The sequence below is a fragment of the Haliotis cracherodii genome, unplaced genomic scaffold (assembly GCF_022045235.1).
Source record: "Haliotis cracherodii isolate W230 unplaced genomic scaffold, xgHalCrac1.p SCAF_1, whole genome shotgun sequence".
NCBI lineage: Eukaryota > Metazoa > Mollusca > Gastropoda > Lepetellida > Haliotidae > Haliotis > Haliotis cracherodii.
Window position 1 is genome coordinate 40,622,355 of NW_027266264.1, and position 17,830 is coordinate 40,640,184.

A 17,830-nucleotide genomic window follows, 5' to 3' on the forward strand; every position below is an offset into this window, starting at 1 on the left:
TCCTCTTCACTGTCAATCACACACAATTAGTTGTTCCCAATATAGATCTATAGCAACCCAAGCTTTGACGTGAGTAATGACAGGAATCTCACTTCTTTCCAACAGCTAGCCACTAGAGGCTTGGGGAGGTGGCTTGAGTACTTCCTGATGTAATAGAGGTAGTATTCTTAGAATTATAAATAATGATAACTATTGTTCAATAATTCTTGCAAATCCTCTACCTCTATTACATCTTTGCCATAATATACCAGAGGGACCCGGAGGGATCTGCCCCCAGTGTAGTTGTGTAATTGATAGTAATCCTCTTCTGGAAACCACTTATTTATTGATTCTAATCCTGAGTTGAGATAATTTCCTCTGAAATTCCTCCTGAGGACTTGAAAATCAGAATGCATCAAGAATCAGTCAAATATGTGATACCTTCACTAGAAATTATTGTTATATTTGCTGATCTTGTTAGTATTACTGATGTAACTTTCCATCACTGTAGGCATAGTTCTGGGCCATGGCACCATGGCCGAGTTCTGAGTAGGAACTGTGATGTTGTCCCAGTAGGGGCAAGTTGATCCCCATGAAAAGAGTGACAACTGGTTCGGTGTTGTGAACGATGACCCAGTTGAGGGTCTTTAGGTTGATTATCATCCTCATGTCAGTCATATTCTTTTTCAGAACTAGGAATACCGGAGAATAAAAACCTTGTTCTTGTTGGTCTCTGCTAGTCTCCGAATGGATCACTTCTTCAGTAGCTTCCTGACGGCCAGATCTGCTGCCGCTAGCTTGGCTCCGACTAGATGAAATCTGTGTTCGACGGCTTGCGATTTCAAAATAGGATGTTTTTTTAAATGCAGTTTGTATCCGTGAGCCACGATGCCAGAATCCAGAGGTCGGGCGTAATCTGCTTCAAATGTTCGGCATATGAAAGAAGACGCCCTCCCTCTTGCCCCAGAGTCGGTATTTTGTTGTAAAGACGGTAGGTGTAGACTTAACCAGGTTGAAAGGGTCTGTGACGGCGGAGTTGTTGACGCTGAACCAATAGTAGCTTTGAAGACATCCAGACTTGGGTGGAGAGTAAGTCTTCCTGCATTCTGACCATGGTGTCTAGCAGGCTGTGGATGAGTCCGACTTGATCTGTCCTGATAGTCATAGGCGTGTCTCCGGTTATGCCGTCATATACACAGTAAAAAAAGTGTTGCACCCCCACATTAATACGTTTGATACATCACAACATTTAAAACGCCCGACTCTGGTTTTAATGGTAGGTATTCCTTGGGGATCTGATGTGAAATGTGTAATGTTTTCGGAGGGAAGATGATCACCAAAACGTAGCAATCAGCACGTGAATTGCATGGTGCATGACATTTGCAGATTGCAGTATCTTCTTAAGCTCAACATCACCTATAAAAGATGTTCTCTGACAGCCCAGTTTATTGTAACCCACAATGCCGGGTAGACGATTGTCAGAAGCAGTCAAGTGGCAGATTATTGGCCTTCATGGAGCAGGTCTTTCGTTCAAGGAGATTGGCAGAAGAACCGGACATCACTACTCAACAATAAGCCGTTTGGTCAGAAAACACGCACAAACTAATGATGTAAGGAATCGCAGACCCTCTGGCAGACCACGTAAGACCACAGCTAGAGATGACAGAGCGTTGTTGAGGGTGGTAAGGCGTCATCCATTTGCTACAAGCACAACCTTGAAACGTCTTTGGCTTCCTCGTCAACAGTTCAGTACCCAGACCGTGAGAAATCGTCTTAAAGCTGCAGGGTTGAAGTCCAGAAGGGTTATCAAGCGACCTAAACTCACAGACAACCACAAACGACTACGTCTAGCCTGGTGTAGACTGAGACAGAACTGGAACTTGAGGTCCTGGAGAAGAGTCCACTGGTCGGACAAAAGCAGGTTCCTTCTGCATGTTGTGGATGGCAGAGTGAGAGTATGGAGGCGTCCTGGAACAGCTTATACTGCAAGAAACATCATGCCAACTGTACCATATGGAGGTGGATCTGTTATGGTCTGGGGATGCTTCTCATTTGATTGTAAGCTTGATTTAGTGACAATACGAGGCAACTTGACAGGGGAGCGCTACATCCAAGAGGTGCTGAATCCAGTTGTGGTGCCCCATTTTGACAATCATCCACTGGCCACCAGACCGATATTCATGGATGACAATGCCAGACCACATCGTTCACGAGCTGTGACCCAGGTTATCCACAACAATGCTCTGACGCAGATTCTATGGCCAGCAATGAGTCCAGATCTGAATCCTCTGGAACATGTATGGGACATTGTGGGACGCCTGATTTATCGTCGGGACCCTCCTCCACAGAACTTGCGTGAATTGGAAGCAGCATTACACGAGGAGTGGCAGCAGCTGCCCATGGAGCGATTCCAACGTCTGGTGAGGGGTATGAGACGAAGACTTCAAGCTGTGATCCAAGTGCTTGGTGGAAGTTCTCGATATTGACTTACTGTGTTCGTCAAATCTCCATATGACATTCTTACCCTATTGGATGAATTTGGTCACTAAAAATTATTGAGATGTCACCATACTTAATGCGTCTTCGTTGTTCGTTCATTTTTCGTAAATGTTCAGCATGAGATTATTACATGCCATAAGGTCATGGAATACCCCATTTAAGTTCATTGTATAGACAATACACTGGTTTGTTGGTATACACGAAATCCTGGTTATAATATTAATTCGGTTATCTTTACACCCTTTCAAAACACCCCTCCATGAAATAGTATAGGGAGTGCAGCACTTTTTTTACTGTGTATATTTCTGTAATGGTGAAATGATGTGGACATGTGAAGGCATATTGATGATCTGAAAGTGGAGTATTGTCATAGCTGGGACAACCATTGTCTGAATGAACATTTAATTCCAAAGGCTTATTACCCTGGAGCCATGTCATCTATATGCCTTGAAACACTTAATTGTCGTTATTTATGATGATAATCCCCATTGTATTGTACATTAACTGTCTGCCATCATGAATAAGATGTGCAAGTATGTCACTGATTAATTACTGTTGTTTATATTTATGACTTACTTAATGATGTCAGGTGACCTTGGCTGTGTGTGTGTGTGTGTGTGTGTGTGTGTGTGTGTGTGTGTGTGTGTGTGTGTGTGTGTGTGTGTGTGTGTGTGTGAGAGAGAGAGAGAGAGAGAGAGAGAGAGAGAGCTTCCTTCCTTTTGGTTGGTTGGTTGGTTGGTTTGTTTGTTGTTTAAAGTCGCACTCAGCAATATTCTACATATATGACGGCAGTCTGTAAATATTTGAGTCTGGACCAGAAAATCCAGTGATTAATATCATGAGCATCGATCCACGCAATTGGGATCGATGACATGCATCAACTGAGTCAGAGAGCCTGACAACCCGATCCCGTGAGTCGCCTTTTACGGCAAGCATGGGTTGCTGAAGACCTATTCTACCCCCGGCCCCTTCCCTTTGGCTTTCTTGACTGACTCAGCCAACTTGAGAAATGTTGACAGTGAGAGTAAAGGCCACTGCTCACATCTGTTATCGTCTGTATATCGTACCTCACAGCACTGCCCTGTCCCTCAACAAGCAGCCCCAAGTGACAAAACAATCAGTTACTGAGCTGAATTAATACAAACTAGACTACAGTGTGAAACGTGCTAGAGAAACAAAACCCAGAAAAAAAGTTGATCCTTTCTCTAGTACACAGAGGAAAGAAGTGAGTTTTTTCCCGCTTTGCACATGCAAGAGTCGTAGGCAGCTATGTGCTGATGAGGGTACAACTACTCATGTATAGTAGACAGTGAAGTGGACTTTGGTTGAAAATATGAAGATTTTGTTTTTGTGTTATTACTGTCAAAATACTTGATTAGGGCAATGATGTAGTAGAGGTATAGTATTCACAAGAATTATATGTGTTGAACCCCACTACCAACCACACATATACCAAATTTAATTACATTTTGAACAAAAATGGTTTAGTTGTTACATGTAAATATTATTTAAGATTGTAGAAACTGTTGTAAAAATAAACTCACCCCCAAAAGAAACGCAAATACCATACATGTTGGTTAATATATGAAGACTTACTTATATTCAAGAGATATTAGATTGATTCGATGCATAACAACCATATTGGTATGTTTTTAACCGATGCTCATGACTGCATCACATGCGACGTCATAGATCCATGACTCAAGATGCACCATTTGTCTTTCGCCGGTTTAGTGTGTACAGTTAGGAATTCATTTGCCACATATCGTGACAAGAATAAAGACACTCTGTAAAACACTAACTGATCGTTAGTTTTGTCATTAATTGGTACACATTGGAAAAATCTCTTCTTAACATACATACTTCTCTATATGTTTCTATTGTTCATGTTTCTTTTGGCAACAAGTATATTTGCAGATATTATGGGTGGCAGCAAATGATTGAAGTAATAGTATTTTATCAAATGCTATCATGGACTGAGATTAGGCTGTACCAGGCCGGGTAAGAGGCACAAGAGGACTGGTTCTAAAAGCTGGCTGGACATATACAGGTGCCACAAAGGGACAGTTTCTAGAAGCTGGCTGTACGTATATAGCAGCCACAAGAGGACAGATACTAGAAGTTGGCTTTACCAACATAGCAGCCACAAGAGGTCAGATACTAGAAGATGACTGTATGTATATAAAGCATCCACAAGAGGACAGATACTAGAAGATGGCTGTACCAACATAGCAGCCACAAGAGGACAGATACTAGAAGATGGCTGTACCAACATAGCAGCCACAAGAGAACAGATACTAGAAGATGACTGTACCAACATAGCAGCCACAAGAGGACAGATACTAGAAGATGGCTGTACCAACATAGCAGCAATAAGAGGACAGATACTAGAAGATGGCTGTACCAACATAGCAGCCACAAGAGGACAGATACTAGAAGATGGCTGTACCAACAAAGCAGCCACAAGAGGACAGATACTAGAAGTTGGCTGTACCAACATAGCAGCCACAAGGGGTCAGATACTAGAAGATGACTGTACCAGCATAGCAGCCACAAGAGGACAGATACTAGAAGATGGCTGTACCAACAGAGCAGCCACAAGAGGACAGATACTAGAAGATGGCTGTACCAACATAGCAGCCACAAGAGGACAGATACTAGAAGATGGCTGTACCAACATAGCAGCCACAAAAGGTCAGATACTAGAAGATGACTGTATGTATATAAAGCATCCACAAGAGGACAGATACTAGAAGATGGCTGTACCAACATAGCAGCCACAAGAGGACAGATACTAGAAGATGGCTGTACCAACATAGCAGCCACAAGAGAACAGATACTAGAAGATGGCTGTACCAACATAGCAGCCACAAGAGGACAGATACTAGAAGATGTCTGTACCAACATAGCAGCCACAAGAGAGCAGATACTAGAAGTTGGCTGTACCTATATATAGCAGCCACAAGAAGACAGATACTAGAAGATGGATGTACCAACATAGCAGCCACAAGAGGACAGATACTAGAAGTTGGCTGTACCTATATATAGCAGCCACAAGAGGACAGATACTAGAAGATGGCTGTACCTATTTATAGCAGCCACAAGAGGACAGATACTAGAAGATGGCTGTACCAACATAGCAGCAATAAGAGGACAGATACTAGAAGATGGCTGTACCAACATAGCAGCCACAAGAGGACAGATACTAGAAGATGGCTGTACCAACAAAGCAGCCACAAGAGGACAGATACTAGAAGTTGGCTGTACCAACATAGCAGCCACAAGAGGTCAGATACTAGAAGATGACTGTACCAACATAGCAGCCACAAGAGGACAGATACTAGAAGTTGGCTGTACCAACATAGCAGCCACAAGAGGACAGATACTAGGAGTTGGCTGTACCTATATATAGCAGCCACAAGAGGACAGATACTAGAAGTTGGCTGTACCTATATATAGCAGCCACAAGAGGACAGATACTAGACGATGGCTGTACCAACATAGCAGCCACAAGAGGACAGATACTAGAAGTTGGCTGTACGTATATATAGCAGCCACAAGAGGATAGATAGTAGAAGTTGGCTGTACCTATATATAGCAGCCACAAGAGGACAGATACTAGAAGTTGGCTGTACCTATATATAGCAGCCACAAGAGGACAGATACTAGAAGTTGGCTGTACCTATATATAGCAGCCACAAGAGGACAGATACTAGAAGATGGCTGTACCAACATAGCAGCCACAAGAGGGCAGATACTAGAAGTTGGCTGTACCTATATATAGCAGCCACAAGAGGACAGATACTAGAAGATGGCTGTACCAACATAGCAGCCACAAGAGGACAGATACTAGAAGATGGCTGTACCAACATAGCAGCCACAAGAGGACAGATACTAGAAGATGACTGTACCAACATAGCAGCCACAAGAGGACAGATACTAGAAGATGGCTGTACCAACATAGCAGCCACAACGGTGCAGATTCTAGAAGCTGGCTGTAGCTATATAAGGGCCACAAGAGGACAGATACTAGAAGCTGGCTGTACTTATATATAAGATCCACAAAGGTGCAGATTCTAGAAGCTGGCTGTACTTATATAAAAGACACAAGAGGACAGATTCTAGAAGCTGGCTGTACTTATATATAAGAGCCACAAAGGTGCAGATTCTAGAAGCTGGCTGTACCTATATAAAAGACACAAGAGGACAGATTCTAGAAGCTGGCTGTACTTATATATAAGAGCCACAAAGGTGCAGATTCTAGAAACTGGCTGTACCTATATAAGGGCCACAAGAGTACAGTTTCTAGAAACTGGCTGTACCTATATAAGGGCCACAAGAGGACAGTTTCTAGAAACTGGCTGTACCTATATAAGGGCCACAAGAGGAAAGTTTAAGTTGAGTTAAGTTTATGACAAACTGGCAGATAGATGGTACACAATGATGCACAAGCTCCTTTTAACTGCAACTTCAGGTGAGTAAAAGATAAAAAAAAATTGCTAACAATTGTTAACATTTCTGTCTGATATACAAGAAAAAGTATTTGGATATCTGTCCATTAAATTTGATGTGCAAAAAGATGCGGTACTACATTACAATACAGCCACTAATACATATCACAAAATGATAGCATATTATCATCAAGCAATTACCTCTCTGAAAAAATGTTGTGTTTCTTCTAACATGTATTTTCTCCGAAAAGCATGAACTGAATCTGTAAAAGCTACAGCAAACACCTTCTTCTTGAAGTACTCAGGATAGCTATTAATCTGAAACATTGGAAAGAAGGTAATCCATAGCATTAGGAAGTCGGCAGGCAGTCAGCATACCTCACCAGTAGATATTTATAGGAGAAATTCCATGTTAGTTCTATATATATGACATAAAAACAAACATAGTAGATTAATTTGCCTAAGATTGTTGCCTCTCCATTTGATCAATGCTCTGAAGAAAGTGGCCAACATATCCCTGACTGAATCTGCAACCTTCATTTCCTCAAAGCTTAAAGGAGATGTACAGTACAAATAGGGACTAAACTCATTTATAAAGCATGCATGTAAAACAAAGCACTGGTATTCCGGAAACTACTGGTACTGAGTGTTAATGAGCAGAGTTGTCATCATGTGACCTGCTATCATGATGGAGAGCTGACTTGCAGACAATCACTGTTTCTGCATAGGGTTTGGTAGATTACTTGGGTTCACCATGACATCACCAGGCAATGACACCAATGAAACTGTTGAATTTTCACTGTGACCTTACACATATTCCTCTATATCAATACAAGCCTGTTGTAGTCTTAACAGCAGCAATGAAAGTGAACTGGATCTATCAGTAGTATAGGTAATGATGGTTCTGGCTCACTTCCACTGGAGCTGGATTCATATACCTATACTGCTACTACAGATGGAATTTTTTATGCCAAAATGATTATGCGATTCAACGATAGTCATGAGATGTATTAAACGAAACATCAATATTAATTAATAATGAATAAAATTTACTATAGCCCACGAGGATATTGGAAAGGTGTAGGAGCAATAAAAAAATTAGCCACCGCGGCAAAGGTATCTAAAGATGTGGCCAAGGATTGGTTAAAGAAACAAGCGTTGTGGCAAATATATTTACCGGCACCGCGTTATATACCGAGAAAGAAGTTTGATATTTCTACGACGAATGAAGTTCATCAGGCTGACCTCTTGTTTCTTCCCCATGATAAGGTAAAACGCAAAACGTATAAATACGCTTTAACAGTAGTGAATGTGGCTAGTCGATACAAAGAGGCTGAGCCATTAACCTCGAAAGATTCAACAGAAGTAGCTAATGCACTGAGCCGCATATATAAACGCGGACCACTAAAATGGCCTAAGCTATTTCAAGTAGAACCCGGTCGAGAGTTTATGGGATCGGTAACTTAACTGTTAACAAAGCACAACATCAAAATCGTCCGTGGTGAAAGAGAGGCCCACCATAGTCAAGCCATTGTTGAAAGATTTAACCGGACTCTAGCGGAACGTTTGTTTGGCTATCAGTATGGGATCGAAATGAAATCCGAGCGATTGAGATCAACCGAATGGGTGACACGATTATCCGCCGTTGTATCAGCGCTGAATAATGAAGTGACGAGATTAATAGGGAAGAAACCATCCGATGCGATTAAAATGAAATCCGTGACTTCCAAATCTTCAGCACCGAGCAGAGGCAAAGAACGAAAACTTTCGGATAGAGTAAGGGTAAGATATTTATACCAGCCCGGTGAACTTGAAGGAGGCCTACGTCGCGCAACCGATCCCATATGGTTCCTTAAGACGTATAACATTAGTCGATTGGTTACGAAAGAAGGAGAGCCTATTCTTTATTATCTTCAAGATGGACCGGGTAGGGCATTTGTACGAGAAGAGTTGTTCATAGTTCCCGACGGTACGGTATTACCACCATAACCATAAGCATAGGTAGTTACACCATCATTATCAATCCATCTCTTTGTATCTAAGGGGGATAATGATGTCTTGTTCATTCTTAATCCATATATCCTATGATCGTAACTTCTTAAAGAGTTCATCTCGTGTTTGAACGTTCTACCGTTGAATAATGATTCTTTATACTGTTCGTGTTTGATATGCTTTTTTACAACATACTTCTTAACGCCCTTGGCTTTTCTTATCTCTCCATTATCAGACTTTTTTATAGAATACATCTTAGGTCTTAATCCTACATACTCCGCTATAGGAGTCCCAGCACATTCATCCTTCATCTTACCTAACACCTTTTTGTTTACAACGCTGTGCAGTGGATTATCTTTTGGGTAATCGCTCGTGTCGTACATATCTATTTTTTCTGCCATATCTTTATACACATCCTCGGTTTGTATTTCCATCAACAAAGAATCTGTGTCGGTATATAACACCTCGCAGCTATCGCCGTATTGCTTCTTAAGTTCGTTGTAATAAAAGTCATACATTAAGTGTTTTGACAAGTCAAGAATACTCATACCGACGTACACCGGTCTGTTGAATTTTATATTACTCTTCTGCATATGCAACGCGTCTAAGCCGTTATTGAATATCTTGCTTCTGTTAAAAGCCGGACTGGCTATGAGTTTCCTGAGTCTTTCTTCCTGATTAGATCTGACTAATTTAACATCAACACGCTTCCTTAGATTCTCCATAGTTTTACCAAATACCGAGTTATTCATGAGCCTATATAGATTCTTTTCGAAATCGCTGGTGGATATCTTTCTTAAATCTGTGTTCAGCCTTATATAGGGCTCCATCCAAGGGCTTTGATCAAATTTTAGAACTCTGTGTATTTTCTTAAGTTTCATACCTAACGATAGATACAACTGGAGATTTCTGTAGTGAACTATATATTTTGTCTTATCCATCAAATTTGGTACGAGCTTTTCTACGTTAGCTAACCTACTATTACCCATCAAGGAGTGTTGATATTCCGACATCCAGTCTTTATTAACCATTAATCTTTCGGGAGCTAGCGGGTAACTGTTATGGTCTTTATGTAACGAACTTGGATATTCCAAGTCAACTTCTAGTATGTACCCTTTATTCTCATCATTATTATTGATATCATCATTCCATTCAAAACCACCCGTGGGTAAAGGTTGACTCATAGCCCATCCGTACAAATTGTTAGCGTCGAGATATAATATGTGAGTGTCGGGTTTACTCGGATCGTATCCTTCCACTAATTTATTATTAGCCTTAGAATACCTTTTCGCTGCCATCGATATACCCCCTCTTAATCCTTTCTCAATAAACAAGTGCATATCGTAATCTGTGAGTAATTTTAGTTCTACGCCGGTCTTCTTCAACAATGCATCCCACGATAGTCCGGGACTGGAATAGTACCATGCCGGGTCCAAGCCGTATTGTTTTAAACACGTCTTTCTAAATATCTCGAATATATCGGCGAGTAACAGTACATCGGTTTTTAAGTACAGATCGTGATAATCACCTAAAATTCTTACAACCTAATTTATCCCAGACCGTCAGAGCGTGTTCATAATCGGCATCTGTTATTCTAGATTCTGTTAAGTTACTATAGAATGATTCGAGGGGTGGTAATTCAGTTTCTTCGAATCTAGACCAATCATCCATATATTCGTAAGGATATACACCTTTTCTCAGCAACTAATGACGAGTTATCTTATCTGTATATTGTTTTGTTATCACGAAGTCATCGGGATTGTTCGCATTAGCTAAATTGTCCAGGGAAGATAACAGAAACTGTACGGAGTCTATGAATCTAAGCCCATTACTTTGCTTTATTCTAGATTTCCCATCCTTGTCCCTATAATGTTAAGGTTTAGTCAACAAGAACGATATGTATTTTTCCATATTGTTAGGAATGCACGTTAAGCCGCCGTCGGTCTTTGAGATAGCTTGCATAATGAGATGTGAATCGTATCCTCTAAGGTTATGAAACACAACGGGGATGGGTATTGTTTGAGCATTCATTTTTAGTTTCAAGTTACACTCGTTATGAGCGGCTCGCCGATAATTACCCGTGACGTGACAATGATCTCTTACGGAATCCCCATTCAGAGGTTTATTACAAACGTGACAACTCGTTGACTTCTTGTGGGCCCTCCAATCATCTATCGTCATACGCATGGGTTTCTTTCACGATAATTTTTCCCTGATTATTCTCTCCTCGTTTTGTAGATATTCTAGGAACTTTCCCGCTGCATCGGGACCTCTGTAAATCACGGGAGTGTTTGTTTTCCCATCATATCTTACAACTATATATCCAAACCCACAAGGAATATGTTCTTGAGTTTTGTACGTAAAACTACTATCATTATTGCTTTGGTTGGTATTTTCTATGGGCTTGATAAGCGCTTCGAAGTCGGCGTAAATTACATACGGTACTGGCATTTGATTACAATAATGTTCAAATTTTAATATATTTTTTCCCTCTTTAGGCATATCGATCCTGATAGCATTCTGTCCAACACCTCTACAGTCTTCTTTATGCGCTTCTAATAGATCTTGTCTGCTGTACCCATGTAGGCATCTTTCGCAGAAATATTTCTTTCTAGCATGTTTTGTTTGATCGTATAGCACCCTGTTTAAACTCTTTATCCATGTATAATGATATTTTCCATCTTTTTCGATCAGAAATTAATTGATTCTGGGAATATGTTTAGGAGCGGAGCTTATCCTGTGTACAACAATTCCTTTAGAATGTCCGAAAACATTTATAGCTAAATTATTTTGCTTTTCCACCTTATCAATTTGTGATATTGGTGTAGGTTCGTCTATACCATCGAAGTTGAGTCCATCGTTTTGGGGATAGCTAGAAGGTCTATCCGGATGCTTGTCTACGGGGAACAATGCAGATCTTATCATCATTCTTAAACAATCATCGGATTTATTTTTTACGTTAATTATGGCTTTTTTCTTCTTATAATACGGGGGTAAATCTATATAAGATCCACCTTTGAAGGTCATATAATTTGCTATATCTAAATATAAACTATCGATTTTATCCACACCCCAACCCGAACCTCTATTAGTCCAGCGTTCTAAAGTTTCCTGTATCCTCTGAATTGATGTATCTAATGATGCGTTTATAGTATCGGATTCAGTTATAACTCCTTGATTGCTACGGAAATATAGTTCGGTATATTCGACGCTATCGTCTGTGTTACTTTTACTCAATGACATTTTAATCGTCAGCTGGTATTTTATACTATGTAAATCATCTAATTCCTCGTTAATTTTACTCGATATGATTGGCTTAATATCGTTAACATCCATGTTGGAATTAATATCCATCTTCCAACCTCTTAGATATTTACCAACGCCGGCGGTTGTGGGTACAAATATTAATTCTTCTTGTTGTTGATTATTATCATCATCATTATCAATATCATTATCATCATTATTATTATCTAGTAAAGCGATCAATTCAGCTCTTCTCATTCGAGAATAACCTCTCAGCCCACTGTTTCTCGCTCGAGCTTTGAGTTCTCTAACAGTCAGGGGTGGTCTGTTGTATTCCAAACCGAGTAAGGTAATCAATTCAGCTTTTCTCATACGAGAATATCCACGTAGACCATGTTGCTTTGCCATAGCCTTCAACTCTCTGACAAAAACCATAGTGGTTGAATGGTATATACAAAATGATTCATTTGTCTAAATGGTTGTTTTTCATATATAAATACGTATTCTCCCCAACCTATTCCTCTCATTGATGTAATCTCTCTTCCTAGCATAAATAATCTGCTTCCTGACCTTATCAGCACCGTGACTCTTACATAAACTGTAACTACATTTGACTCCAATCCCACATACAGAACAAACATAATTTTTAAAACCCTTTCTGATGTTATAAGCGTGAGTACCACAGTAAATACCCACCGATGGCTTCTGACATTGAATCGATTTCCCCATGAGTGTATATTTGCATTGATTCATGGTTATACACATATCATATCATTTGTCTAAAAGGTAAATCACATCTACACTATTGATTAGGCTATTTATAGATCGTTCTAAACTAGGTCATGGTTTATGCATAGCCACAGCTGTGGTTATTTATGAGTAGCTATAGTATAGCTGAAAATCAATAGAGCAGTCAATCCCATAATCACAAATGTGACCTCTCGGTCTTTCTGAGCCTCTGACGGTGTATAAAACTGAGTCATTGTTGGTCTAGGTATTGGGTCGAGTTTTTTTCCATAAACGAGGTAGTATTCGTGCATGGCAGATTCGACATCCTTAAACGTTTGAATTGAATGTCCTTCCTTAATCAGTTTTTCATGAATAAAGTCTAATCTCTTCATTCTCTGCTGCGTATATTGTAACTGGGCTGCTTGGTATTGTTCTAATGCTTCGTTATGTCGTTTACGCTCCTCTTCAACTTCTTTAGCGTTTGATTCCCTCATACTTGAAAATAAATGATTACTCCCCGAAAAAGCTAGAGCATTAACAACAGCTCCACCGACCATCATCGCAATTGTTGCCATATAATATAAAATATTCAAATGTTTAATTACTTCATTATGTCTTCCGGGATAAGTCCTTGTTTGATGAGCATATCCTTCGTTGCCATTGCTAATCCAATATCCAGAACCATCATACCTATATCAAATCCATTAAAATCTAGCTTGGGAGGTGTGGCTTTAGTAATCATTTTAGCCATACGGGCATAGCCAATGGCCAAGCCGGTGACCACCGCTGAATGATACGTCGCGTTTACCAACATTTTACCGTCTGTAACTGGAGTAGTCATGCTTCTTATAGCATTATATGAGGACTAACCTCTAATTGAACTTGTTGCGGCGGGGGTGACGTTTTCTCTTCTCCGGTCTTATAAAAGAACCATACAGCCGCTATACCAGCAACTCCTACTAGTGCCCATGTTTTAATCGGATTTGAATTATTTATTAATTTTGCTTTGCGCGCCAGCCCTCCCTTTCTTCCTGCGGCTATTTTTTTGGGGTTCTTAGTAACTCTGGGTTGTTTTTTTGTTTGTGGTGCATCCTCATTCACATCCTCATTCACTTGTTCCGTTTCCGCAATCTGTTGTGGTTGCGCAATCTGTTGTGGTGTCACCTGTTGAGTCTACATTATTTATTTGAACTTCGTTCTTTATATTATTAAGTGGGCACGTATGTTTAAATTGACAATACCTAGCCGTTATTAAAGCTGTGGTGAGTGGAGCTAAGAACATTCCGAATCTATGATAAAACTCACAGCTCACTGAGCTTATAGCGTGTTCGATGAATAGGTCTCTCTCTAGAGATTCGCATAAATACATGCGATGTTCAGCCGGGATGGGGAGAAACGTACTAGCTACGACTGTGTATAGTTGTAATATAGACGACCCTATAGTTTTAGTCATTGTAGCTCCCAGTCTAGACTCGTAACGCGCGTACAGTTTTTTAATTTCTTCATCGGTCATGTTATCAATTTTTTCGATGGTATAATTTTCTCCCAAATATTGGGAACATTTTCCACCGGCTACCAAAGCCGCGAGTCTTTCTCTATGTTTATCTGTAACTACTTCAGCATCAGATGTAATACCTAAGGAGATATTTAAGTCTAACATAATATAATATGACGTATCCAATACATCCCGTAATAATGAACTGTTGCGAAAGAATGAGGATTTCGAACCACATTTTATGTAATATTAACCTCTAATGTTCAATTTGTTACATTTTTGCTATATTTGCTATAATTTTTGCTACAATTTGCTATAATTTTGCTACAATTTGCTACATTTTTGCTAAGCAATTGCGTAAGCAGCTGGTTGATCGGTTTTTAATACGAGTTTACAGTGCTTCGTTGCCGCTAACACTTTTCTGACTTTATCTCGTTCACCCTTGGTATAAATGACGTCATTTTCGCATAAACATTCCTCGAATGAATCTCTGTCTTTGCAATGAAACAGCGCTACCCATTTGGTCTGCTCTCTGAGATCTTTCAGGACAGAGTTGTATTTTTGAGTAAGTACCCAAACGCTATGTTGAGTATGCCTTCCGGAGAATGCTAAATACAAAAGCATATCTTTCTTTTTTGTTAATTCTTTACTCGCGCTGCAGTCGTCTATTACGAAAAGGGTTGATTCTCCTTTGTATTTTTCGTGACATACTCGGAGACAGTCTTGTAAACGATCGCCCGGATCGACTCTGTGTACCCCGTCGTCATTCATTACCCAATCTCTCGATAAGTATGTTTTATTAACGCTTATAGTCGGGCACAGAATAATAATATGATCGAAAACGTCCCGATAATGACTTTCTAAAATATCTAGAATAAAAGCTGTTTTTCCACAGCCCGTTTGCCCGCATATGATAGCGCAGTGCGGATCTTTAGGTAAAAGATAATCAATAGATTGCTTGCACGAATCTCCCATTCTGTATATTAAGTTGCGCATCCATAATCACGTACAAATATATGTTTAATTTACCAGCCAATTCCCCGAGCTTCGTTATCTGTATGGTGACACCCTCGCTAGCATTTTTCTATTCTCCTCCCACTGCCGTGTAGTTGGTCATCGTCCGTTGTTCGCATGTCGAGCCATAGCGCGTACTTCGTGGTTAGGTATTCACCCATCGATACACTCCCGAGAGACAGATCTTTCACGACAAAGTTAACTTCCGGAGAACGTTTTATAGAAGGAAGTTTTTTAATCTCATCCCACTGGTGATACGCTAGCATTCCTTGGCTATATAGTTGATTAGGAACGCCCTCGATAGTCAATTCTACTTTTGTAATCTTGGGATTGTAGAACTTCTCGGTATTTCTTTTAAACGCATCGGAGGGATCCTCGAACAACATTAAAATACCCTTCAACGACCTCGTCGGGACGTTTAGATTGATATTCCACATCGTATCTTTTTTGTCCCTCGTGATCTTTCGATGTCGCAGCACGCGATCGTACAAAATGGCTAAACTTCCCGAATACTGGTTATGAATTTGTCTGGCTAATTCGGGATCCGTTATCATATCGTACTCGAGCGAGATATTATCAATGGAATAGCTAGCATCTTCAGCAGCTCTGATTACTCTACCGTAGTCGTTAAAAGTGAGTTCGTATTCTAACCTATCGCCTAGGGATGCTTGATAAAAAGGCATGTGGGAATCTAGTAATTCAAAGTCTAGGGAAAATATAGAATCTGTTACCTAATGCGTCGGCAACGGCCTGATCTTTTACGACAGTACCATCACCACTAGAAGCATCTACGCGCAGTCTCAATGTGTTCTTATTACAAATACCTTGGTACTGTAAGTTTTCCCGCTCTTTATCCGTTCTCCAGAGATCCATGTAACAATAGTATACATCGCTATCGTCGATACTCAAAACCTCATTACCGCTAATTTTAATGGCGATTTTCTTAACGATAGCACGACCTAAGTTCTGAACGGGCTCCCTGTTAACGTCGGTAGAAGTCAAAACAATCGTAAATGCTAGTCGGACAGTTCCCGGAACTAACACATCGTGTGCGCCGAGATTAGGAAAGCGAACCAGAAGCGTTTGATTCTGATCGATGGTACTAGGGTTATTAGTTATAGTAACAGACTGACGAATTGCTTTGACCCCTAATGGATCTCGAAGTCTACGTTGTGGGTTTAACTTGCGTCCGTATTGCGAAGACATTGTTATATTGAAAACATGTACCCTATGTTTAATATAAAAATGACTAATTTTGAACATAATGACTTTGATCTAAGTACCTTTGATGACTTTGATAACCCAATCGAAGATACTGATGAAACCAACTTTGGTGGCACGAATCTTAACGATGAAATTTTACAATCAACCGTCAATGATTATTACGATTCCTTTAAAGATGATAGTCCTATTGTTCGTGAATATTCAAAGTTTGAGATAGATAGTAAAGGAATATTGCGACTGCGTGGCGCTCCGGATATTGATCTTATGCATTCTCGTACTCGTAAGCCCCTAGCCTTGTCTACGATAGCTGCTAAACACGGCATCGGCACTGTTCGAGATGAATTAGGTTTTGTGGACTACTACCGACGACCAAAACTTTCCGCGAAGACTACTAAGGCTCTTCAGACTATGAGGAAAGAACTCGTTAATACAGATGATTTGGAAGCAGCCTCGATGGTGGCCTCGGACGGACTCGGAGAAATCTTAGATACCTATTACGATAATTCCACGGCCAGTGTACCACATTCAGAGTTCAGTATTAGGGAATTACGAGGTCTTGACAAGGCAATGCGAACTATGCGGGGAGAACTGATAAATAATATAGCCAAGCTATCCGAAATCGACAAACATATAGCTCAAGAGAAAACAAAACTCGAACAGGCGGGCGATGAATTCAGTAGACGCCGCGTTGCTGAAAGATTGCGTAACCTAGAAGAGGAAAGATTGGCCCGCCTCGAAGCAGCTTCCAGTAATAGAAAGGCACTTCGTTCGCAAATCAGTCGTATTCGAGAAACTATCGATCAAGTCCTCAACGATGATACTACACTGGCTGATAAAATTAAAACATTGTTCAGAGAACAGGGACTAACAATTGCCAGTATTTTAACCGCGTTGGGATTAATTATATCGACTTTGACTCTCTCGTTAACAGGTGGTAGCGGCGGATCACCGCCTTACGATAAAAACGGTATAAAAGCATTTAAAAGCATTAGGTTCAGCACTGGGAAAGCTAGCTGAGAAAGCCGCGGCCGCACTTCCCGGTATAATAGGGAGTGTTGTTTCCTGGCTATTGAATTTATTAGCTAAGACCACCACTTGGCTTAGTCAAAACTTGTGTGGGTTGATCGTAGCAATTGCAGGGCTGTTGTACGTATTCGCTAAAGACTATTTAACCACCAAATCATGAGTAAACCAACCGAGACTC

At 40.4% G+C, this 17,830-nt stretch overlaps 1 protein-coding gene across 1 annotated transcript in view; it reads right to left on the minus strand.

The window, feature by feature from the left end:
• LOC139477990 (mucin-22-like) overlaps nt 1–17,830 on the minus strand; it is a 230,692-nt gene that overhangs the window by 5,061 nt on the left and 207,801 nt on the right. Inside the window, exon 10 of the mRNA XM_071260407.1 lies at nt 7,131–7,247. Coding sequence (XP_071116508.1) covers nt 7,131–7,247 — 117 coding nt within the window. The remainder of the gene's footprint in view (nt 1–7,130; nt 7,248–17,830) is intronic.